General features: G+C 42.3%; 1 protein-coding gene and 1 pseudogene across 2 annotated transcripts; one reads left to right on the top strand and one right to left on the bottom strand.

The window, feature by feature from the left end:
* Positions 1-9715: 9715 nt before the first annotated feature.
* LOC133889785 (imidazoleglycerol-phosphate dehydratase 3, chloroplastic-like) lies at positions 9716-13568 on the top strand. 2 transcript variants are annotated; one of them, XM_062330260.1, is made up of 8 exons: positions 9716-9998; positions 10176-10303; positions 11129-11233; positions 11490-11582; positions 12149-12223; positions 12542-12604; positions 12806-12915; positions 13174-13568. In XM_062330260.1, the coding sequence occupies exons 1-8, from the start codon at positions 9782-9784 to the stop codon at positions 13199-13201; spliced, it is 819 nt and encodes a 272-aa protein (XP_062186244.1). In that variant the 5' UTR covers positions 9716-9781; the 3' UTR covers positions 13202-13568. The 2 variants fall into 2 exon arrangements, with proteins under 2 accessions (XP_062186244.1, XP_062186245.1); XM_062330261.1 differs by having other exon boundaries at positions 9716-9995.
* A 525-nt stretch (positions 13569-14093) lies between these two features.
* On the bottom strand, positions 14094-14939 carry LOC133889587 (germin-like protein 4-1; annotated as a pseudogene).
* Between the last annotated feature and the right edge of the window lie 10803 nt (positions 14940-25742).

Consider the following 25742-nt stretch of genomic DNA (forward strand, 5'->3'; position numbering starts at 1 on the left):
ACATGAGATTGACTCAAGAATGAAGAATGAAGAATGCTTTGCAAATGTTGTGAGGCTTTGTAATATTGACATTTTACTTCTGTTTATGTGTATGACTTTGTATGATATGTGTGACTTTATGATAATGAATGAAGATGTTTGATCTATTGTGTGTATGATCTACTTTGTGTATGGAGTTTGAATGCAAATGACAAATCTGTTGTTGTTTGAATGCAAATGATCTGCTATGTGTATGATATTTTACTGTTTTGTGTATGATCTATTGTTAGTATGTCAGTTTATATTTAGTATTATATGAATTCAGTACTATATATATGAATGTATAGATAGTTTTAGGCCTACAACCTTCTGTAGAAATGCACAACAGACGGCCCCTGTTCCTAGTTCACAGACGGCTCGCAACTAGAGCCGTCTGTATTGTACCATATTCATAGACGACTCAAAACTTCAAACCGTCTGTGATATTCTCATAGTATAGATGACTCGTTATTGGAGCCATATGTACTGTTACTACATCACAGATGACTCAAAACTTCGAGTCGTCTGTGATATTCCTCTATTGCAGACGGCTCCAGAAACGAGTTGTCTATACAAATCTTTTGTATCGACGGTTTAAAACCCATCTATACAAATCTGATTTGCACAGACTCTTTTCCATATATGGTTTGAAAAAGTGACCACAATAGGAACCTTTTAAGACCATCTTCAGCAGATACTCTAAAAATTTATCATCTATAATAATATTATAACATCGCCTAATACTATTACAATACTCTTTATTTTTTCATCTTCAGCAGCTACTTTATTTCTTATATTTCATTACTTTCCATCTCTCTTCGGGTACATAATAATCTTCCGTGAACATTGATACGAACAAGAGGAGAATCCTCAAATTTAGAGTACCATTTTCTCTCTAGACAATATTGTAGTGCTATTGTAGCAGTCAAAATCGTCTCTGCTAGGGACCTTTTGCGAGACACAAAGGCCGTATCGGGTACTAATATCGTTGCCACTGGAGTTGGCCAAAGCCACTTAAACTCTTTACCCTATTTTATCTCATCTAGCGACCATGAGCACCGTAGATTTGTGATATCTCTTTTCTTAAGAATAAGATTGGTAAGGAACGTTGGGATTCACTAAAGCAAGTGTACTAGTGGGATGTAGGGCTATCAAAAAAAATTTGAAGCTCGCGAACTACTCGAGTCCAACTTGTTTCAAGCCTGGCTCGATCTCAAAACAAGCCAATCCCAAGCCTAAGCTAAGGTTCACGAGCTCGAACTTGATAATACTCGAGTTAATGAGTATTACGATTTTTATTTGAGTTTATCACTTGCCAAATCTATACAGTCTTAACATTCTTTATATATCTTTAAGATCCAAAAAGACATTGCAAGGACCGGAAGGGAAAGGTCATCCTTAAACCTATTTAGATGACCACGTCATAATAATCAATCAAAATGACAAGACTATACGAGGTTTCTTCCATTATCGAACTTAGACAAGCCGAACTCTAGCCTAATCGAGCTTGACTCTGAGCCAAGCTCAAGCCTGTCCCTAAGCTCAGCTGTCATGGTAGAAAGCTCGAGAGGATAGGCTCACTCGAGCTTGGCTCACTGACAGCGCTAGTGGGATCCAATCTAAAAAGAAAAAGAAAAAAAAATAAGTGTGGGATAGAGCAAGTTTGCATGCCACCACCGTGCTTGTGTATGCACTTTGACCACAATTAAGCTGGTGACGGAGCCTGGTGAGAATGAAATGTGAAATGGAGCAACGAGTTCATATTATATTATTAAATACATATCGATTACTTGACCGTGGAGAAAATAAAATATTCGTCCTATTATGCGACTTTGAAAAATAATACTACTTGGTATTCATGATGAGGTGTTGGCCTTGCCCGTATATAAGTCAACTTGGCTACAATAATCCTGAACAACAATGCATGAATAGTCTGACTTGAGGGGCAAAAAAAAAAAGGTGAAAACCATGCTGAAGTGACTCTTCAACAATGAAGCGATGAAAAAGAAAAGCGGAAATATCCACAAGTTCAGTGACCTCCCATTTATCAACTTGCAAAAATGCATGGACAGATACAAAAATATATTCTGCAGGCATAGCTAAGCAATCAACGAATGGAGTAGTTAGTTCATAACAATATCAATATGGACTTTCTGCTCTATATATGCAGATTGTTCAGAAGTCGGCTGATCCTTAACTGGATGACAGTACAAGTTTCTGACGCAACCATTAGCGCCATCGACTGATCATCTACCAAAATCAAAGAGGATCCGTGACCGAAGAACAATTGTAGCTTATTGCAGGTGCAACCAATCAAATGCTATTAGTAAAATAAGTACTGTTGAGAACCAGCGAGCTCGGACCAGCGAGCGTGCTCGCTTGTCACAGCCGGTAGCTCAGACCAGCGAGCAGAGGTTGTAGCGGTGGGATGTCGGTGGTCGCGGACGTGGAACCATGCGCTTGAACTTGGGTGGTGTTGTGGTAGCTGCGCCCACGAACAAGGCACGTGATAAGAGATTGGTTTTGGATCTAATTGCCTATCTTCATGGATTCTCAAGATTACAATATATAGATGGACTAAACCAATTCTTAACTAACTCCAACTCTATCTCTAACCGAATCAAACTACTGATCTAACTTGACGAAGAAGTTGTAGCAACAGCCGACTCGGCTCCGGGGCACACTCGATGCGCATGACATCATCGGTAGGTCTGTCCCCACATGACATCTCTCCCTTCCTTGGGAAACAACATGTCCTCGAGCTGGAAGTTGGGATAGTGCTGCCAAAACTCCGAAACACATTCCCAAGAAACATCCGCAGCCGATTGACCCTCATATTGAACCAGCAATTCCCAGACACCACGGCTCAAACGCGAATGCAAGACAACAGTAGGCATAGGAACGACGCGCCCATTGTGAATGGGAGGAAGTGGCGGTGGTGCAGCCGGAGGATCATCGACGAAAGGTTTCAATAGGTTGACGTGGAACACCGGATGGAGACGTGTTTGCTGTGGTAGGTCAATGCGATACGTCACATCGCCAATGCACTCTAAAACCTTATAAGGGTCGTAGAAGCAAGGCGCCAGGTTGCTTGAGGAAGTTCTTAGGCGATAACTTCTCCTCGTAATTATAGCACAATCCCTTGGCATGGCGGCCAGCCATCTTCGCTAGCATCAGGAACTTAAAGCGACATGGCCTGGTGGTCACCGCAGCCTCCGGTCCCCCAGCATCCTTAAGGACTGGTGCTGGTCGTGGCACGGTCAAGCGACTGCGAGGTAGTTCCACAGCGGCATGCACCTGAGCACGACGTTAGTACGCGTAGGCCAAGTGCATCGCGTCTTCCAGTGTCTTTTGATGGCACAATTCAATGTTCGTGCGAAGTGGATCAACGAGACCAGTGGTGAAGACTTGAATCTGGTGGCATTCGATCATCCATCACACCAACAGACCAGAGCTAGAAACTTGTCCTGGTAATCGGTAATTGTTTTGATTCGACGAAGCTTACAGAGATCACCGAGATGGTTGTCCTGGATAGCCAGTCTGAAGTGGCGATTAACATGCTTGACGAATTCCATCCACGACGGTTTGTCATGGTCCCACACGAGGCGGAAGTGCCACTGCTGGGCGCCTTGTTCATGCGGAACGAGGACAACCTTACTTTGCGACCATCTGAGGTATTCATACCATGGAAGAATTGCTCACACCGATTGATCCTTGGCAAGGGATCACATGTTCCATCGTAATTTGGGAAATCCAGTTTGTAGCAGTGCGGAGGGGGCCGGTCGTCATCCTGTCTAGCATCGGTGTCATGCGTGTTCTCTAACCCATCGCCATTCTTCTTTGAGTCGTTCGTTGGGCCATGGCTAGTGGATGACCCGGTCTTCTCTAGGCGAGAGAGAGGGACACGTTGTGCGTGGCTACCTGGTTCTTGAGGTCACTGATGTCGCCTTTGATCGCGGGAATTTGGCCGACCATCACTGCGAGTGACTTCAACTGAGCCACGATGTCGTCGAGTTGCTTGACAATGTCATCGATCGTCTTTGTGGCGTCGGCCATCAAGATCGAAAGAGCTATCTCTGATACCAAGTTGTCACAACCAGCAGCTCAGACCAACGATCAGAGGTTGTAGCGGTGGGAGGTCGGTGGTGGTGGACACGGAACAGTGCGCTTGAACTTGGGTGGCATCGTGGTAGCTGCGCCCATGAACAAGGCACGAGATAAGAGATTGGTTTTGGATCTAATTGCCTGCCTTCATGGATTCTAAAGATTACAATATATAAATGGACTAAACCAATTCTTAACTAACTCCAACTCTATCTCTAACCAAATCAAACTATTGATCTAACTTGACAAAGAAGTTGTAGCTACAGCTGGCTCGGCTCTTGGGCACGCTCGATGCGCATGACATCGTCGGCAGGTCTGTACCCACATGACATCGCCCCACCCATGCCAGTTCGACTTACTGGGATTTATTTCCCAAAAATAATTCTCTAGCCTTGTATGTGTGGAGTCACAACGGGACTGCGATGTAAGAAGCATGTGTGATTTTGTTAATCTTCTTAGGGATGCGTGGTGTGTATTTGTTATAGGTTAAACGTGCGTCTTAAGATATATGTTGGTATGTTGTGTGTTTGTATATGCATTCTGATACTACAACTTCTGCCCTAGTGTTGAGGCTTAAAAAAATATTATTGCAAGTACATACAGGAATGCGAAGAACTTTAGTATTAACAGATACTGCACCTATCCGCTGAAGGTGATATGTCCTAGAGGCAATCATAGATATGATTATATCATATCTATGTTTATGTACTTTTGAATAATGTGTTATTCTAAGAATGACTATCATTTATATTGATTATCAAATATGTGACTTGTTTGTGGAACTCTTTGTTTGTATCATGATGTTATTCTAAATTGATTTTTAGTCACGTATCATTGTGATGATTCATAAGACTAGCATATGTATTAATTGATGATCACGTTTCACGGATCATAGATATAGAGATATTAGGTCAATAATGTAGACATTTATGTTAGAGAACATGATGTTGGATAGACCCATATTGAGATACTATTGGGATTATTATTTATAATGTGTCATCAGTTGTTATCTCAGATGTTGTACTTGTAAGATCCTTAGATATGAGATCATCATTGATTCTTATAATGTGTAGTGACATACTTTGGGGTTACCAAACGCTATTTAGTAAGGGTTTAGGTAGTCATAAAGTTAGTTTTTTTATGTGTCATAAAACATGTCGTGGGGTGTGAGCGATCAAGATAAAATTTGCCACTCCTTGATAACAGGAGATTTATCTCTGAGCCCTTCAGGATAGTTGGATTGAAAAAGTGCATGATCATGCCAATATGATTAAAGAGTTAATCATGATGAATCCACTACTTGATTGAATGAATGGTCGAGCTATCACAAAGGTGGCACATATCTCGCCTTGAGCATAACTGGTATCGTGAGGAAAACGGATCGGTGCATGTGCATATCAAGGTTCAGCCGATTTGATCTTTGTGTATACTCGGGAGTTAACATGTCATGCTAGAAACTGCTATTGATTTCGGTTTGAAAATAGTTTTCGAGTTGTAGCTGTTTGTACATAAACCTAACGGGTCACACAACTTATTAACGATCTCTATATAAGGAGAGGCGTGGGATGGAGCATGGAGAGGTGAGCCACTCCGAAACCATAGCCGCAACCCTCCACACGAGCTCCCAAAACTCTAGCCGCGCGCGCGGTGCTAGCATATCGATGCTTGGCGATCATGCCCAGTACGTGTGGATGCCGTAGATGTGCTGCTATTGCGACGCTTCTGTCCGACTGGTCAAAGACCTACTCGGTTGGTCGACATACCTGCTTGCCTGGTCGTGGAGCATGACGTGACCACTCGGAGCTGGTTGATGATGTGACAGACCTGCTCGAGGAACTGGTCCAGAAGAACAAATATCTACTCAGAGCTGGTCGAGGAGCATGAGCATCCTCGCAAGACTGATTGTGGATCTGATCTAGAAACTACTTGGGAAGTTTGACGCGCACGATGTTAAATCAACCTACTCTAATTCTTCTTCCGCTACACTACGTGTCTAAGTTGTAACGATATATAATCTAGTATTGATATAATTTTCTAAATAAATATGGTAAAAAAATTATTTTAGGTTCTGCGACATCCGTGTCCAATTTGCAAACGCATTAGAGCACTAGTCATATTTGCAAACGCATTAGAGCACTAGTCATATCTTAGTCTCTATGGTCCTTGCTCAATGTACAAAACTGTGCAGTTAATTGTTTGTACAAAAGCCAATCTTCGATCTTACTGCTGTTCTGGATGTCAATCCTGTACTTGTGCCATAAACTGTCATGGCGTAATGTTTAGCTCGGCAAACTGCGGCAACGGACCAAAAAAGGATGTACTGGTAGTAATAGTAGTTTTGGTACGGCAAGACGGGTCTTATTTTCTAGCAATGATGATTGTATTCCTAATTATAATCTAACACAACGAGTCATGCATCATCAACTGTACTGTGGTTCAACAGTAAGGGTTTATCTCCATGGCTATACAGTAGGCACTACTCCATATGTTCAAGAATAAAAGATATTTTTTGTTTTTAAAAATCATAAAAATAAACTTCAACGGTTAATTTCTCTTATTATATATTATCAATTACTATTAAGTCAATTCACAATATAGATCTATTAAAATAAAATTTGTATACTAAATATACATATAATTTAACTAATTATCAATTAACATTTATAAAATTTAACTTTCTCGAAACAAAATAGCTATATCCTAAACGGATGGAGTATTCTATTCGGGTTTGAATCTTGCAAGACAGCACAACCTCTGATTAAATAAAATATCTAAGTGCATGCACCTGTGTTTGTGAGTGTCATGCTGATAAAAGCAAATTTTATAGAATCCTATCTTATAAAAGATATCTTTCTTATAATAACATGTGTCCACTTCTTTTCTCATCTTTAGTCCAGCTATTGAATTATGAGATAAATAACATATATGAGATCTCACCAAATTTTTTTTAATAAAGTTATATAGAGTTTGCTTCTCATTCTGATAGCCAGATAACCTCCTGTTTAATCTCAGAAATTCTCAAAGGTGCAATATCTGTGCATGGGATGGGTTTGTACAATAAGAGCAGGTAGGGAAAAGGACGAGTCTTCAATAATAAGCCTGCGCAATAAATGGTTCCATCAATGCAGAGTGGTTCCTAGTTGAAATTTATTCGGATGATGGGGGGAGGAGGTCGTTTCTAGTGATTGAATGCGTGAGGCGGTGGGGTAGGCCGTAGGCTAGGCGTGGATCATCCATCCATCCATCCATCCATCCATGCTTGCAAAGGAACAAAACACACGCACATTTATCAGCCCTGCTGATGGAAGCTCCACCAAATTCATTTGTCCTCCTTCGAATTGAAATCTTCCTTGCCCTCCCCTTGCAGCCTTGCTTGCTCTATCTGCTGTGCCGTGTGTCAATTTGCTCCAACTGTTCCAATAAATGCACCTTGAATGGTAATCTCTATCCTCTTCCTTTCATTGCCCCCCAAACAGAAAAAGGGTGTGGTATACTCTTCCTCACCATTTCAAAGGCAAAGAACAAGTAGGAGTAGTACTCTTCAGTATTTTTTTAAACATCAGTAGAACTTGTCAAACCCACACATGCACTCACACAATATCGGTTGAACATTGGAGAATCGGAAATTAAAGATTAATAAAGATGTCTAACTATCAATAAAATTTTTGCATACCATTGGAAAAAAAATCTACCTTAATAAGATACATACAAAGCAAACATGTTATTTGATCTATAATGGGTAGTAAGTAAAACAACTTCACTAACCACCCAAGCCTACGCTTGGTTCTGGTACTCGTCACTATTTGGGACGCTAAGAATGAGCATTATGAATTGCTCTATTTGCGGTATAATCATTTCTCAATCAAAATAGTTGCATGTAGCTATTCCCACACAACTGTCTCATTTTTTATTTTTTATATAAAAAAGAAGAAGCATACTATGGAAAAGTGCATCTGCACGACTGCAAGTAGATTCATTTCACTGTCTCACCTAAACACGCGTAAGTAAGCACGTTGTTGTTCAAACCATAATCGTTGATCTTCTAGAGACAAACAGTAATTATTCTGTTCTTCAATGTCCCCATGTTCCTATTTTCAAAATCTACTAATTTACTCATACCTATAGGAAATTTTCAAAATACTATATAATATTAATTCTAGGAAAATTTCAATTTACTAATATATAAATTTTAAACTATGATATGAAATTAATGTGTGAATAAATTGATGATTTGCTAATGAAAAGATTGATCATTTGATTATGATACTACACATGTCAATAAAATATAAGATTATCTGAGTCAATAATTGTAGATCAGAGTGACAGATAAACGAAGCTACTTCTTGGCGGTGGTAAAAAAAATGAAAAAAAGAGTCTAATTTACACCCTCAAACTATCACGAAAGTCCGATTTTCAACCTAAAGTACAAAATTAGACATCCCATGACCCCAAATAACAAAATTGAATAAAATACCCCCTCCACACACAATTTATCTCGGTTTTTACTAACGTGGTAGTGGTTTTGCTGATGTGGTGTTAGTTTTGCACGCGTGGTAGACCAATCAGCAAAAAAAAAAAAAAATCAGAAAAATGAAAAAATCAAGAAAATCAGAAAAAAAAAATCAAGAAATCAGGAAACTTAGGGGAAATAAAAATAAAAAAAAAATCCATTTTTGGGCTTTCAACTGACACAAAAGTCTAACTGTCAAGCGACTGAATTTAGCCATTGTTACAATCGATGCCGGAGTTCAAGTTAAGGTTTCAAGATTAGGAGGTTAGGGATTACGGGGTTTCCATGGATACCAAGCTTACAGGGAAACTCCCCAATCCCTAACCGGCTCTTCGCAAGTAATCTTTGGCAAAAATTATTTAAACTCGTAGATACCTAGCTGCTTAAGAATATCAATATTGTCCTTGGCAAGATGTCTACACATGCCTTATATTCGACCATTCGTCTATGGATAGTAAGAAGAGTTCATAAGAAGATAAGTATCTATGAGTTTGAATAATTCTTGCTAAAGATTACTTGTAAAGACCCGGTTAGAGATCGAGGAGTTCCCTTGTAAACTTAGTATCCATAGAAACCATACAAATCCCTAACCTTCTGATCTCGAAACCCTAACCCCGACATCAATTGTAACAATGGCTAAATTTAGTCACTTAATCGTCAGACTTTTGTGACAGTTGAAAGCCCCCAAATGGATTTTTTTTTATTTTCACTAATATTCCTGATTTCCTTTTTTTTTTCTGTTTTTCTAATTTTTTTCATGATTTTTTATTTTCCTAATTTTTTCTTATTTTTTTGCTAACCGGCCTACTACGTGTGCAAAACTACCACCACGTCAGTAAAACCACTGCCACATCAGCAAAAATTAGGATGGATTGGGTGGGGAGGGGTATTTTTTTTCGATTTAGTTTAGAGTTGAAAATAACAGTTCGAGGTGAAAAATAGACTTTTCCTAAAAAATCAAAGGCTCAAAAGCAATAGTTGAAAATAAGTGGTGGCCCAACAAAGTGAGGCCGAGCAAAGTTTAGTCTTCTTGACCATGGGCCGGCCCAAGTACTAAAGTAAACCACGTCGTCCACACCACTGCAGGCCCAACCGAGCAAGTCCACACACACGACTCCTCCCCACTCCGCCGGCGGCGAGCTCTCGCCGATGACCACCGCGCGGTTCGTCTCCACATCCCCCGCTCACCTATCCTCCGCGTGGACCTCCCCGGTCCCCGAATCTTTGGGGAGGGCTAGCGGTCGGGTCGCCGCCTTCCCCTCTCGGCCGCATGGTGTACTGCTTCATCTGAGGTCGTCGCCTGTCATGGCCGCCGCTGGCGTCGGCGGAAACGGCTCCCCTACCGCTCCCGGAGACTGTGAAGGTGGTTTCTGTATCAAGTAGTGGAATCTTACTTGGTCTACCGCTTCGAGCGTGTTTTTTTTTTCCCTCTCTCGTGCTGAACACTTGCATAGTTCTTCATGTTGTGCTTCTCTACTAGCTATCTTGACGACTTTTATTTATTAAAGTCCTTTTTGTTGCTGATCTTGTTTCAAATTTTTAGGGCCGTCCAGGATTAGAGAGGTTAAGAGGGTGACCAAGGAGACAAATGTGCATGTGAAGATAAACCTTGATGGCACTGGTGTTGCTGACTGCAGCACTGGGATACCGTTCCTGGATCACATGCTCGATGTGAGTATAGTTTACTTGTGTTGTGTTGGTAATCATGGTATTGGGAGTATCTGTATAGACATAGTATGCTTGTGATGGCTATCTATGATTTTTGGCCTGAGGGTTTTTGCGAAGCTCCAATGTATTATCTGGTTTCTACAGGATGATGGGAAAAATAATAGCCTTTTGCACAAAAGTAATCAGAGAAATATGTTAGCTTAAATCCATAAAATGGGCAATAAAAACATATAAGAGACAGCTAACATTCTGAATTTCTGATGGGAAAAGCCTTTATGTATGCTGCTCTTAACTTAAAATGTTTGAGAAAGCCACCAGTACAGCCATGTTATTTTCAGAGATAGTGATGTATTGTACCATTAGAGCCTGAAGCCATCCTAATGTGGAAAATCCTGCCGCTATTTTAGTTCCACGTGTTGCAGGTTGTCATTCTATAGGAACTGTGCTATCAAGCAATTACTTTGGGAATTGCTGTTTGGTTTTCTTTTCCCTAGTATGATGTGATCAATGGAACGAATGCTACATCTCTTCCTGTTATTAACTATTGTACTGATGAGTGAAATGGTGTCTTTGGTTACGCTAACACTTAAATCTTAAATCAATATGTGTAGAGAATATAACCCAAAGCCATCATGCCTAAATTAGTGTAAAATGGCCAGCCATTTCCCCTATAAAGCATTTATTTTGAACAGGTTACTGCAGTTTAATTGGTCTACGGTTCTATTCTACTTGTGTCATGTTCTTCAAAGTAGAAAGTTCGAACTCATGGTACATAAGTATGCTTTTTCAGTCAAAGTTGGCCATTAACTTTGAGTTTACGACTTACAGCAACTGGCATCCCATGGACTGTTTGATGTGTACGTTAAGGCAACAGGTGACACACACATTGATGATCATCACTCAAACGAGGACATTGCTTTGGCAATTGGAACGGTGATTGTTGCTTTCCTAGAACATTTTCAATTTGACATTTCTACTTCTAGAAACACTTGTAGGGATCATTATTAACTTGAGTTTAGGATGTCCATATCTTTTCCTTTCCTACCTTTTGTCTAAATTTAACGCTTCACCAACATAGACTGTATTTTCCATTTTTACCTCATTCTGAGCCATCTGTAATTTAATGTTATGCAATCTGCATAGATAGGCAAACAATCCGTGAGATGACATTTTCTTATCGTCTCTGTAGGCACTACTTCAAGCACTTGGTGATCGAAAAGGAATTAACCGATTTGGGCATTTTATAGCACCACTCGATGAGGCAGCGGTTGAGGTTATACTTGTAAGTCGCATTCTCTTGCTGTATTTACATACTGTGAATGTGCAATTTTGCATTGACCTGATGGGCCTATCTATGTGACATTTATGCATTCACGAGCCTCAAATTCTGTGCCAGCATATACATGAGTTACATATGCCTGGCTCTCCACTTAAGAAATGCTCAGTCATGTAGTGTTTTTTGGACTTCCACGTATTCATCAGCAACTACTGTTACTATAAGCTGGTCCATATGCTTTTTTTTTTTACGCTTGAGCTCTAGCTTTGAGAATGGTATTTTTTTTTTTTTTACTTTTCCTTTAGTGTTGAAGTTTTTCGGACTCATCTGTCACACATAAGTTGACAAATAGCAATATGATTGCTGTTATATTACTCTTATCATATATTGTTTGCCAATTTCTGTTCGTATTAGCTTAGTTATTTTGTTGGACAAATCTCTAGTGTGATGTTGTCAATGTTTTAACCTGTCGCCATTATGAATATGCAAAATTTAACCACCTCGTGTGGTATACTTAAACAAACCGTGCCTTATTGAGACTTCATAGGTCATTATTTCTCCCCTGTACCCAGGATCTATCTGGTCGTCCTCATTTAAGCTGTGGCTTAGATATTCCTACTGAGCGAGTTGGCACATATGATACACAGGTAATTTGTGAAATTTGCAAGCGTTTATCATTTGTCAACTGTCTGCTCTACTGACATTTTCTTTATGCCCGGTCTTAAAAAAAACCTCGGTAGTCGTATCTGAAACATTCATTTCAAGTTCTACGTTGCATTTATTTGAATTTCTTCAACTTTTTAAAATTCTACTCTTCCTCTGTTCAAAAAGAAATAGTTTTTTATGAAATCTTCAAACAAAACTTGATAGTCATTTTTCATCTTCAATGTCATGCAATCCTTTTTGTCCTGTACACTCTAACTGTCAAGTTTGGCAGATGTCTCATTTATTTATTTTGGTTTCAGCTGGTTGAGCACTTTTTCCAGTCTCTTGTGAATACATCAGGGATGACGCTGCACATCCGTCAGGTACATATTACTTTACATTCAGAAAAACTTTTCTTCAAAACAGCTGGATCAATAGTACAACGTTTTTTCAGTCGTTAGCAGTTAATAGCATCATAGGTTGAACATAGAGTCGAGATAGTTGACCTTTTCCCTTTTAGTTACGCTAATTGGCATGACCCTGCCCCTATATCACCTGATCCCGCCTTTTTTTTTCTTTTGAAGCTTGCTGGGAAAAACTCGCATCATATTATTGAGGCGTCTTTCAAAGCATTTGCTAGGGCCCTTCGACAAGCAACAGAGTATGACTTGCGCCGTCGCGGCACTGTCCCCAGGTTTGTCTTCACTTATTGCAAAGTTCCTTCAGAAAACTCCGTGTAGTTCATGACCAGTAGGTGATATGCTTCAAGTACTAGTATTTCCAACCGCACCCTTCCATAGATGTAGTTCAACTTCGCTACTGTTGACTGGTATCTGATGTTTCCATTATTAGAGGATAGCTGGGAGAAAAGGTTAACGAAAATATGTTCTGTCCTGGTGTTCATATTCAACCATTCACATCTCTGATGATATCTTGCTTGGCTAAATGGCAGCTCAAAAGGCGTTTTGTCAAGGTCATAGCGTTACAAGTTCAGATGAGCGCATGTTCTTGTTCCTTGTAACTCGCACCGATCAGATGAAACAAACAGAGCGACCAGCTACAGCTTGGTTTCTTCTACTTACATTGGGGGTCTGCATTGTTCTCAGCAACAAAGCATGCAATCCTTATAACAGAGGTATAATGTATCTGCACGCTATTGCAATTTTGTCTGCTCTCTGGAGTCCCGAGATACTTGAAGATCGAAAGGTCTAAACAACCTGCGAGTCCGAAAACTACTTGGATTCGGGAATAGCTGCGTCTTGTATGAACTTGCAACCTGGATCCTGATTTTGTCCGCACACATTTGTAATGTTTGTTGAAAAAGGTAAGCAATTCTATTTGCTCACATTCAAGGGAATAAAATAATCTTTGTGCATCCATTTTCTGTCAAACTCGAATTTACCGTTGCAAGGGGGAAAAAAAGAAGTAGCCATCCGATGTGCTGGAAATGAATTGCTCTGCATAATTTTACCGCATGGGCAAGCACGCACGCACGCAGTAATTGCCAGGTGATACCGCTGCCGAGTCGACAAGATGGCACGATGAATACCTTGCACACACATGGGTCAATAGAATAATTTATTTACGTTAAGATTTGTATTAAAAAATTAACTGAAAATTTTATATGATAAATTAGAAGAATTATGAGATAGATAAGTATTAAGTAGAAAAGATAGATGATTGAGATAAACTATGTGTGTATAAGTATATGCAGTTTTATATTTCACGCTACATCACTACTGTGTGTTGTATAGCATATATGTGTGCACAAGTTTCAAACACTAAAGCTTTGATTTTATTTCAACTATTTAGAGGCAACGGTAAGCTAGTACACCGGTGCGATTTCGCCACAAACCATTGAGCAAGGAGCTAGTACTCGTCAAGCAAGGAGCTCGGTGGTAAAGCTGATAGAGCCGAACTGGCGGGATTCAGTGGTAAAGCTCTAAAGGTGGCTTCATTGTGGCTTCATGTTTTGGTTACGGCAAGTAATTTTGTACTATTACGTGTGTGATGGCCTGATCGATCGATCTGCATGCACTTGTTCAGCATGCTAGGCGCCGTCGAGATATATCAGCTACGACCGCCTTAGGGGTACCCTGGCAGGCCGGGATAGCCGCCGCCGGTACCGATGCCGGGCACGCCACCGCCGCCCGGCATGCCGCCACCTCCGCTCCTGGATCCAGTCGACTGTGTCCTTCTCGATCATGATCGCCTTGGCGAGGATCACGTCGAGGATGGGCGGCTTGGACCCGAACACGGCGTTGGCGATGGTGATCGTGCCGGGGTTCTGGCTGCTGAACCCGGCGAACGCCACGGGGGGATCTTTCCGTTGTTGAGCTGGAAAGTGGATCAGCCCCTGCGGGAACACGAACACGTCGCCCTCCACCAGCTGCTTGGTGAACAACGTGTTGTTGAGCAGCTGGTTGGACGTCACGAAGCCCACGAGGAGCGTGCCCTGGAGAACGATCAGACCTCGGTGGCGGGCGGGTGCGTGTGCGGCGGGTTCTGCCCGCGGCCGGGCACGAAGTCGATGCGCACCAGTGATATGCCCAGCGTGTTCAGCCGCCCCGGCAGCTCGGTCACCGACACTGGCGTCACCGCCGAACCCTGCGCGTTAGGGGCGCCGGGCACCACGTGGAAGAAGAAGTCGTTCGCTGTCACCACATTCGGGTTCTTGCACACGAACCCATTCACAATCACTTCACATGTCAGTGTCATATTATATATATATATATGTGTGTGTGTGTGTGTGTGTGTGTGTGTGTGTGTGTGTGTGTGTGTGTGTGTGTGTGTGTGTGTGTGTGTGTGTGTGTGTATGTGTGTATATATATATATACACACACACACACACACATATATATATATATAGGTAGTGCATGCATGCTTTCAGTACGTACAGATCAAGAGCATGCACGTTGCACATGCAGACATGAAGCTTGCGAAAATGGAGTCTATATGTATATATGCCGTGTTCATGCATGCATCCGATAGTACGTTAATACGGATGGATACATGCAACAAGTACACTTGTGATGAATAGTGATCGCTCATATATATCAATGCTTGTCTACAACTGAACTGACTAAAAGTTATCAGCAAGCCATTACACACACACACACACCAGCGTCGAGTTTATCAGCAACGTAGAAGTCTTGGAGCTGGGTCGGGTCCGTGGCCAGACCACTGGGAACTGAAGCAAAACCTACAAATGCTAGTACAGTGAGCAGTGCATGCAAAGGCACGGCCGGGAGCCATGGCTTCCTCTACCCTATGTATGGTAATGTTTGCAAGTGTAGTGTTCTCGAGCTACTTGTATGCTATAAGCACGCAGAAAGGGCATCAATTTATACCGTCAAAAAGGTCACTGTGGAGTAGTGGGCTGCTTGCACGCTCTACTCCACGATTCACCATCACTCACTCACTGTGTAGTTTGAGTAGGCATCCACAATACTACCTGGCTTACGTAGGAGCTATTTGTCTTGTTGTTACAGTCCACTAACTGTTTGTTTGCATAGTGTAGTCACGGCCTGATATCCTTGTGGAATACATGCACTGACATGGTAGGAAAATGCGGGAGAAGACATTATTCCACTAACAAAGATTTCTATAAACTCCACTTGTGACTTTGGGTCGATCCATTTGTAAACAAGTGTGTTACTCTGTACTCAAAATTCTATGGAGGTGCCACCTGAGAAGGTGACTAAGATTTTTCTTAAAAGCACTTCCAGCTGGCAACTTTTGGATAAAACGTCAAACCTAATCTCGGCCCTCTTTTGTCCTGTATAAACTAAGGCCTTCTCCAGCAGTGCTCGCAAACGAGCCGCATCTGCATTTTTACCGATTGGAGCTCCCGTATACGTCTCCAACAGCTACCGCATACGACCTTTTCAGCAACTACAGTGAATGCAGCTGAAAAAGGTAAGCCGGTTAAGTGCTTTAACCATTTAGTCAAAGAGACTGAGCGAGTGAATTGGTTTTCTGTTTTGTCAGCGGATCTTACGAGCTTCCAATTTATTTAAACCCATATTCTATCATATGAATGAAACATAGTTCGAAAAAGATGAATAAAATAGTTTGCTTAAGACTTATTTATTATGGAATTTCCATCCTCAACAGAGAACTCGAGATGATCAATCCTGAAATGAGAAGGATCTACTCTTCTCCAACAAATAAACTATCAACCTCCAAAAAAGTTGAATTAATTTATTTACTAATATATTTTTCTGTAACAAAAACAATTAACTATTAACCAAATAAACTATGCCAATGAAAAGTAGTAGCAATAGGCGTTGAGACAGCCTTGGCATCAGCCATGTTAAGTCGATGCAAGAGGTCCGGCAGCCTCCTGCTGCACAGTGCATTCAGATTGGTTCGCTGGCGTGCTGTTACCCCTTTCAACACTTCAACTATGCAGGATTCTTAGAAAGTTGGTGATGCAGCTTTCACTCAAGCCATTCTTTGCCTGTCGACCCTCACTCTTCCTCTTGCTTCCTTAGTCTCGAGCATAAAGAAGGCACCGCAAAACAGGTGGGAAAGGAAAGGTATACTTTTCATGGGTCAGGATTGGATAGCAAGAGTTGTCGGTAGCTGGCATTAGGTAAAAGGAAAAGCTCTATAAAAGCGAAGAAATGAAATCGAAGGCCGATGGTAAAGCTGGGGCGGATTTTGAGTCGACTAGTTCGCTGAGGGCAAGATTGGAAAGAGTGGTAGATGATATCAGGTTGCCGATTGGAAATTGGGAGCAGCAAATTTGAGGCCGGTTGGAGCACCCGTATCACTGTAGCTGGCGTATGCACGTGGGCTCGAGAGGAGGGGGAGAGTAATAGAAGATAGGAAATATGGTAGCTGCTGGAGATGAAAAAAATAGGGGATACTGTAATAGTGTTAAAGAATGCTGTAATAGTATTATAGGGGATAAATTTTTAGAGTATCTGCTGGAGATGGCCTAATAGATCCTCACACTTTTAGGGTTTGTTTGGTTCATGTCGCAGTTTGCCACAACTTACTAGACAGGTTTAACCAACTACGGCTAGTGTTTGGTTAGCTACCATATTTTTGGTGTGCCAAACTTTTTCACTAGTGGGGTCTATTGTCAGTAATTCATTTTCTTGCCAATTCTTACCACAGTTATGACGAACATTTTGTTCGCCACACAAATTGTGTCATGCCGCACTTATGGCAGAAAAGTGTGATAATCTTTGAGCACCAACTAAACACGCCCTTACTCACATCTCCCAGCACTCCACCCCAGACCCCACTACTCTCGCTCCCATCTCCTCTCCGAGCCACTCCCGCCACCTCAACGGTACCATAAGGCTCAATGGCGAAGCCTTCCCATAGTGCTTGCTTGCGCCACGTCTACCCCTCTTTTTTGTACCACCTATCCTCAACATGCCTTCCTTATTCCTTGTCTCCAATGGCTCACTAGTGCCTCCCATAGGGGGGGATCCATAATTCCTTACTTTGTTCTTGACCCTATCGACCTCCCTCACCAAAACACAATCCGCAATCATGGCAAATGTGGTATGTGAAAATCTAAACGAGATCGAGATCAATTGTTGAATACGCACAACTGAACTATGATGGCTCTACTTGTATTTATAACCATTAAGCTGACAGGCCATTGCCAGACACAACAGTACCAGATATAGCTTAGGGATCAGTTAGCAGTCTAATGCACGTCTCGCATGACTTGGTTGTGATCCAATAATCTAGGCATTTATAAGTACATTCTAATAGCTAACAATCATGACTGAGTACACACACATGACTGAGTAATAGGAGTATCAATTGGACGAGTCTTTTAGACTGACTGAGTCATTCAAATTGAGCTTCAGATTGAACCATGCTTCATTCTTCAATAGCCTCCCTCAATCTCAGTCGAGTGCAGTTAGGTTGAGATTGCTGTGAAGTCTTCTTAGATGGTGAGTTGCCAAAGGTTTAGTGAATATGCCAGCCACTTGATCGTTGCTTGAGATGAATCGTATGTCCAACGTCTTCCTTGCTACACACTCGCGAACAAAATTAAAGTCGACCTCAATGTGCTTGGTACGAGCCTGGAAAACCGGATTGGCAAACAAGTAGGTTGCCCCCAAATCGTCACACCAGAGACATGGTGCTCTGCCTTGATATAATCCAAGCTCTCAAAGAAGTGATTGCACCCATATGATCTTAGCAGTAGTATTTGCTAGAGCCTTGTACTCAGACTCTGTGCTTTATTGAGAAACTATAGTTTGCTTTTGGGAGCTACATGAGATGAGATTGGTGCTAAGATAGACAGCGAAACCTAATGTTGTCCAAATAGATCGTGCCTACTGGGCCAACTCGAGGCATGTCACTATAGGCGTTGAGGCACGGCATGACTAGCCGGGTTGTGCCTGGGCCGATGCCTCGGCATTGCGAGCCGGCATTGGCATGGCCTTCCCCGTCCCGCCCCACCCCACCACATCGTTGTGTCGTGCCGCCCTACCCCTGCGTCTCTGCCTCGTCATGCCGCCCTGTCGTCCGTCCACCCTACCCCGTCGCCATACCGTCTCACCCCTAGACCTCCCTGCCCCACCACCTGGTCACCCTGCCCCTGCGCTATCACCCTGCCTCATCACCGGGCTGCCCCGCCCTTACCCATGTGCCTCTGCCTCATCTCGTTGTAGTGCTGCCCCACCCCTTGGCCTCTCCGCCCTACACTCGTGCTGCCGCCCTGGCCTCCCCGTCGTCGCACAGTGCCTGCCAGGCCACCGGGCCGGTTGTGCCACAATAGTGCCTGGGTCGACCTGGCTCGGCACAACCCGTTAACCTTATCATACCTATTGGGTTGTGTTGTGGCCAGGCCATGCCTAGCCAGGCCCATGCCAGACCAGCCAGACAGACCCATTTAGCCAGGTCTAGCGAAACCACTTTTAGATCGCATATCATCTGGACACCCTGTCCAATTAGCTTCTAAGAAGGCGTTAACTAACTCTGAATTTGACTTGTTTATGAAGAGTCCATTTGAGGAAGTAAACCGAGTATACCAAAGAGTGCGCTTCATAGCTCCCCAATGGATATTTGTTGGAGCTGCTAGAACTTGGCAAACCTAATTAACTAAAAATGCTATGTTTAGCCTAGTAAGCGTGAGGTATTGGAGAGCCCCAACCACACTGCGATACTTTGAGGCATCTTCAAAGGATAGTGGTTTCCCTTCTGTCTTCAGTAGCTTTTCTGAGATGGAGATTGGTGAAGTAACAAGCTTGCAATGATACATATTTGAATTCTTGAGGAGATCTACAATGTACTTAGTTTGAGTGAGTAGAATCACTTGTGCTATATTCTAAACCTCAAGTCCAAGGAAATAATGTAATTCCCCTAGGTCTTTGATATCAAAGTCCATTTGGAGTTTCTGAAGAAGCACTGACACAACATCATCTGAAGAACCCGTGACTATTATGCCTTCCACATAGATGAGTACAAACATGGTGACATTAGGTGTGCAAAAGATAAATAGTGAAGTATCTGCAGGAGATGGATTGAATCCCAGTTCTTGCAACTTTGAGCTGAGCCTTGCATACCAAGCACAAGGGGCCTGTTTAAGTCAATATAGTTCTTTCTTCAATTTGCAGACATGACTTTTATGCTTTGAATCTTCAAATCCTGGAGGTTGCTTCATATAGACCTCTTCTTCAATGAAACCACGAAGAAAAATATTTTGTACATCCAACTGTCTGAGGCTCCATCCTCAAGACAAAACTAGTGACAGGATCAGTCGAATTGTGGCAAGTTTAATGACCCGGTTGAACGTATCATCATAGTCAATTCCAAGCCTTTTCTTGAATCCTTTAGCCACAAGTTGAGCTTTGTATCTATCGATGGAGCGCCCAACCTTTCTCTTGAGCTTGAAAACCCATTTGCAATCAATCAGATTGATGCCTCAAGGAGGTTCCACTACTTGCCATATATCATTCTTGATCAATGCATGAATCTCATCGTCCATGGCCTTCTTCCATGAAGCAGACTCAAGTGCCTTCCTAGGATCCACTGGTTCAACAGTAATTATTCCAGCATTTCTGACAGTGCCATCATAGTATTGCTTAGGTCTTGTGATATTATCGCGAATGCATGTCTGAATATGATGGTGAGAAGTCGATGCAGGTATTGAGGATTGCTCTGAGTTGATTGCAGATTGATGACTAGCAGAGGAAGAGGATGTAGGAGTTGGGTCATTTATCGCAGTGATGTCAAGTAGATCAATAGGTGGAGCATCATGATGTGTAGTACTAGCTATAACCTTGAGAGACTCCACTTCAGGTTCTGCAGAGGGTGGCACGTTGTTGTTGTTGACACCCGCACGCCCATCTACAGTATTCTACAAATACAGGTTTAGAAATAGCATTGTTTTGTGCATGAACATCAGCCTATTTGTTAGCCTGAGACTCACAAGTCACAACCCCTAAAGTGATGTGAAAGAATAAGATTGAGTAGGATTTGGGATTCGGATCGAACAAAACCAGAATTTGGAGACATTTGTGCCAAAGGGAAAACAGTTTCATCAAAACAAACATCCCGTGAAACTCCCACTATATCCTATAAAGACATATTGTATGGATAGAAATTGGAGTTTGTAGCGATTATAAGGGTGTAGGTTAGGCTAATAGGTACAACTGAATGTTTTGAGAAAAGAGTAATGTCGAGGGTTAATATCCAGCAAAACACATGAGTGGAAGGGAAACGCATAAGATATTTGCGGTCGATTGATATCCAGCAAAACCAAACGATTGATCGTTTTTGGAACCCTTGCACAACATAGTTCAAAAATCTACAACAAGATAACAAGAAGTTTTCGCGCGCAGTTCGTAATGTGTATCCACTGACAAGCTAGGATTTCCATAAACTCCACTTCACTTGTGACGTTGGATACGATCAATCCGTCAACAAGTAATAGTTTTGCATGCACTGGAAATCCCACTCGTAGGCCAGGATAGCACGCACAACACTCTGATCCAGGACAATACGTACGGTGAATAATGGCATTAGGTCATGGGCCATTTCCCAATGCTTATCCTCCACTGCATTAGTATTTGACTTTTAATTGCTCGTGATTAGTGTGTGGCGGCTGTGCAAATGAGAAGGGGTCACAATCTCACAGATATCTTGGAAAAGAACTGCGATACATAGCTGTAACGTCCCGAGCCTAGAAATGGCTTAGACCCACTCACACGTTGGGTGGATCACACCTACGTATTAATCACTTTGCGCTTTCGTCCTCGCTTCGCGCAAAAAGGGTTGCAACCCGGATTAATATGCTTCTGAAGACCTGGTATTTAAGTCGGTTCAAACCCCGCTAGACTTCCGATACGGGATAATTCCCGTGAAGCTACAGTGTTTCACGCCTCACTGCAGCTACAGTAACCGGACTTCTATTTTTCCCGAGCTCTCACTTTTATTTGGACCACACAGCACACACCGACTGCTGCTAGCAGCCCGGCTGCTCCCAGCAGCCCAGCCGGCTCTAGCAGCCCGGCTGCACTTGGGCCCAGCACCCCCACACAAAGGCCCAGCCGGCTGCTCCCAGCAAGCCCAGTTGCCACCCTCGACATCGCGCAGCTACAGTAGCCTCCGTGCTACAGTAACTCGCGACATTTTCCATCCTCTCTATTTTTCTGGGATCTCACAATCTCCCCCCCCTAGAACTCGACGTCCCCGTCGAGTGGTTTGAACCGAACTACCCTTGCGGGACAATTATACAGGATCTCCCCTCTTAGCCACGTCCGTGTGCCCAGTGCCAGCGCACGTGCCATACCGTGCACCCTCCGCGAGGCCTACACGCGCATGGACCCCATGCCCGGACCCCTGACCCACACGCGCCCGTGAAACCGCGAGGGTCGGCTCTGATACCAATTGTAACGTCCCGAGCCTAGAAATGGCTTAGACCCACTCACACGTTGGGTGGATCACACCTACGTATTAATCACTTTGCGCTTTCGTCCTCGCTTCGCGCAAAAAAGGTTGCAACCCGGATTAATATGCTTCTGAAGACTTGGTATTTAAGTCGGTTCAAACCCCGCTAGACTTCCGATACGGGATAATTCCCGTGAAGCTACAGTGTTTCACGCCTCACTGCAGCTACAGTAACCGGACTTCTATTTTTCCCGAGCTCTCACTTTTATTTGGGCCACACAGCACACACCGACTGCTGCTAGCAGCCCGGCTGCTCCCAGCAGCCCAGCCGGCTCTAGCAGCCCGGCTGCACTTGAGCCCAGCACCCCCACACAAAGGCCCAGCCGGCTGCTCCCAGCAAGCCCAGTTGCCACCCTCGACATCGCGCAGCTACAGTAGCCTCCGTGCTACAGTAACTCGCGACATTTTCCATCCTCTCTATTTTTCTGGGATCTCACAATAGCATCCAACTCGTATTTTGAGTTTCATGTTGTGTAGGTTGTGACTTAATTGTAAGATAATCTTTGATGCAATGCTAGGGTCTAGGACACGTATCAACCATTGGAGGTATCATAGGACTTAGCATCTTAGGGACAAAAGTTTAGTCAAGTTAATTTCTACTATCTGCCTATAAGCTTGGTCTTCTTTCGTACTATTTTAGACCAAAGGCAATGGTCCAGCTTTATAGAAAGCAAATATAGTCCACAAACACTAAACTTGCGAGCAGGAAAACAAAACTTAACGAGTTCGAAAACACCTCTACTAAACATCTCCACAGAGAAACAACTCAAAACAGCCCAAAACAGTAAGCAGCAAGGGTTTCCTCTCAGTTTTTATACAAAAGAGGACAGAGACACTATTCTAGCAGAAACGAAACTAGATGATCCTAGAGGGGATCCAAGTCAACAAAAGGTGTAATTGGGTATCATCCACCTCCTTCTTCAGTTTTTGCACTACATCATCCAAAATGCCCCGAGCTCCCTCCTTGGCCAGCACCATCCACCTTTTCATGAACGAAATCGCCCTGTACACAATCGCCTGAGGGGAGGCACATATCTTGTTTTGGAAGACAAGATCGTTACGAGTTAGCCAAAGGGTCCAACAAATAGATCCAAGAAGAAACATAAGAAGCGAATGATCTTTATAACTTCTAGCATTAAGGAATAACTCTCTAAAGCACATCAGAGAATCTGGCAAATAAAGCAAGTGAAGGGCATCTTGGCAAACACACCAAACAAACTGAGCAGTAGGGCATTGGAACATAATATGGTCCGCAGTCTCTTTAGCACCGCAAAGTTTGCAACAATCACCACCCTTCCACCCTTTGGCAATTAGCTGATCAGCAGAGGAGATCCTATTTTTTGTGAAGGGACCACAAGAAGATCTTAATCTTTAGAGGCAGATAACAATCCCAGATCTCCAACTCCTGGGAAAGTAATGTGCTTATACAAAGAGGAGGTGTTGAATTTCCCATATTCATTTAGGGCCCAAATGACAGAATCATGATCATCAGACAAGTTAATCCTACAAGTGGCAGACAGTAAAGCCTCCCATTCATTTATTTCCTGGGGGCCAAATGATCTTCTAAAAGTGAGATTAGTGGAGCCCTAACCAAGGACTTGACGAACTGTTGCATCTTGTTGGAGGCAGATGTTGAAGAGTTTTTCAAAACTGATCTTAAGGGGACAAGAGTCCAACCAAACATCATGCCAAAACCTGATTTTCTTTCCATCTCCTAAAATATAGACCAGACCCAAGGCTGTATATTTCTTAATAGCACACAAACCTTTCCAGAACCGAGAACCTCTAGATTTATTATAGCTGAAAAAACCTCCATCTCCTAAGTATTTATTCCTCAAAAGGTCACAAGCAGAGCCCCCATCACCTCTTTCCAAATTCACAATCCATTTGAAAAGAAGACAAGCATTCGTCACTCTAGTGTCAGTAAAGCCCAGACCACCATATTCCTTTGGACTAGCTAAAACCTCCCACTTGACCATATGATACCTCTTTTTCTGCCCTTGTCCATGCCAAAAGAAATTTGATCTTGAGGAATCTATCTTCTTGTGCACCGCATCTGGGAGAAGATACATCCCCATAGTGTAAGTGGGTATAGAGCTCAGACAGGATTCAATTAAGACAGTCTTCCCACCAAAGGAGAGGTACATGCACTGCCATGTGCCCATCCTCTTTTGAACCTTATGCCCTACATACATCAGCTCTTTAACTCTCAAGCAACAATTACTAACAGGAATTCCCAGGTACTTTATAGGAAAGAGGCCCACTTTACAATTAAATATGTTAGCAACTCTAGTTTGTTCCATGTAAGAAGGACCCACCACCATCACCTCACTCTTGTCATAGTTGATTTTCAGACCAGACAAACTCTCAAAGCAATAAAGCAGGAATTTTGTGTAAATCACTGACTGCTCATCCAGCTCTAAAAGAATAATAGTGTCATCTGCATATTGCAGGTGAGTTATGCCCCCAGGGATCAAGTTAGTTATCATACCTTTTATCAACCCCTCTTTTTTGGCATTGTTAAGAATAGCATCGAGAGCATCTGCCACCAAGTTGAAAAGTAAAGGTGAAAGGGGGTCACCCTGTCTCAACCCTTTGAAGGTTTAAAAAACTCTCCAGGGGAACCATTGATATTAATGCCAACTCTACCACCCTCCACCACTTGCTTGATCCAATCAATCCATTTATCTGGGAATTTCTTCCTTCTCAGGACTTCCTCCAAGAAACTCCATCTCACCTTATCATATGCCTTTTCAAAATCCAACTAGGCGGATTGGTGCGCCTACGTCGCGCCTATTTTTATTGCACGGAACATGACAAAAGAAGACTAAAAAATTAGGTTCACCAATTTTGGGCGTCTCAATATTTATTTATGAATTTATTAATAATTAACACATTCATTTAATTATGAGGAAAACAATATTATTTTTATGTATGCAAATAATTTTAATATGTAGATGACAGTAATACGAACCTAACCAAATTTGGTTCATATTTTTTTGAGTTTTAGATATTTTTTTTCTATGTAGTTTAGATTATTTCAGCCGATTTATCAATATAACTATTATACTTTTCGCTATTTTTTTGGAATTTCAAAAAAATTATATTATACATGTAAATATATGGATACGTATATACATACATATAGTATATGTATACATATATACATACATAGAACCTATATAAATAGTAGCCACAGTGCCTTGACATGTAGAATCGCTCCGATTCTTGGAGGGTTCTATAAACAGTAGCTACAGTGTCTTGACCTCTGGAATCGCTCCGATTTTTGGAGCTTTAATATATAGAATAGATTTCAGGATGATCCCTGACTTTTTGGTCACTTTCAGTTCATGCAGGACTTCATGCAAGATTACAATACCATCCAGAATATATCTCCCCGGGATGAAGGCAGTCTGGTACTTGTTAATGATTTTGTCTGCTAGGGGAGTCAGCCTCAAGGTCGAAACTTTGGTAAAAATCTTGTAGTCCACATTCAGAAGGCAGATAGGTCGATAGTGTTTGATATTGTTAGCCTCTTTCAGCTTGGGAATCAAACTGATCAACCCATAATTCAATCTATGAAGTTTAAAC

Source organism: Phragmites australis, chromosome 13 (assembly GCF_958298935.1).
Source record: "Phragmites australis chromosome 13, lpPhrAust1.1, whole genome shotgun sequence".
In the NCBI taxonomy this organism is placed as follows: Eukaryota; Viridiplantae; Streptophyta; class Magnoliopsida; order Poales; family Poaceae; genus Phragmites; species Phragmites australis.

Bases quoted from the DNA above. Each gene is read 5' to 3' on its own strand.
- LOC133889785 (XM_062330260.1), top strand. From the start codon at position 9,782: ATGACCACCGCGCGGTTCGTCTCCACATCCCCCGCTCACCTATCCTCC. The intron at 9,999-10,175 runs GTTTCTGTATCA...TCAAATTTTTAG, and splicing joins TCCCGGAGACTGTGAAGGTG to GGCCGTCCAGGATTAGAGAG. The intron at 12,224-12,541 runs GTAATTTGTGAA...TTTTGGTTTCAG, and splicing joins TTGGCACATATGATACACAG to CTGGTTGAGCACTTTTTCCA.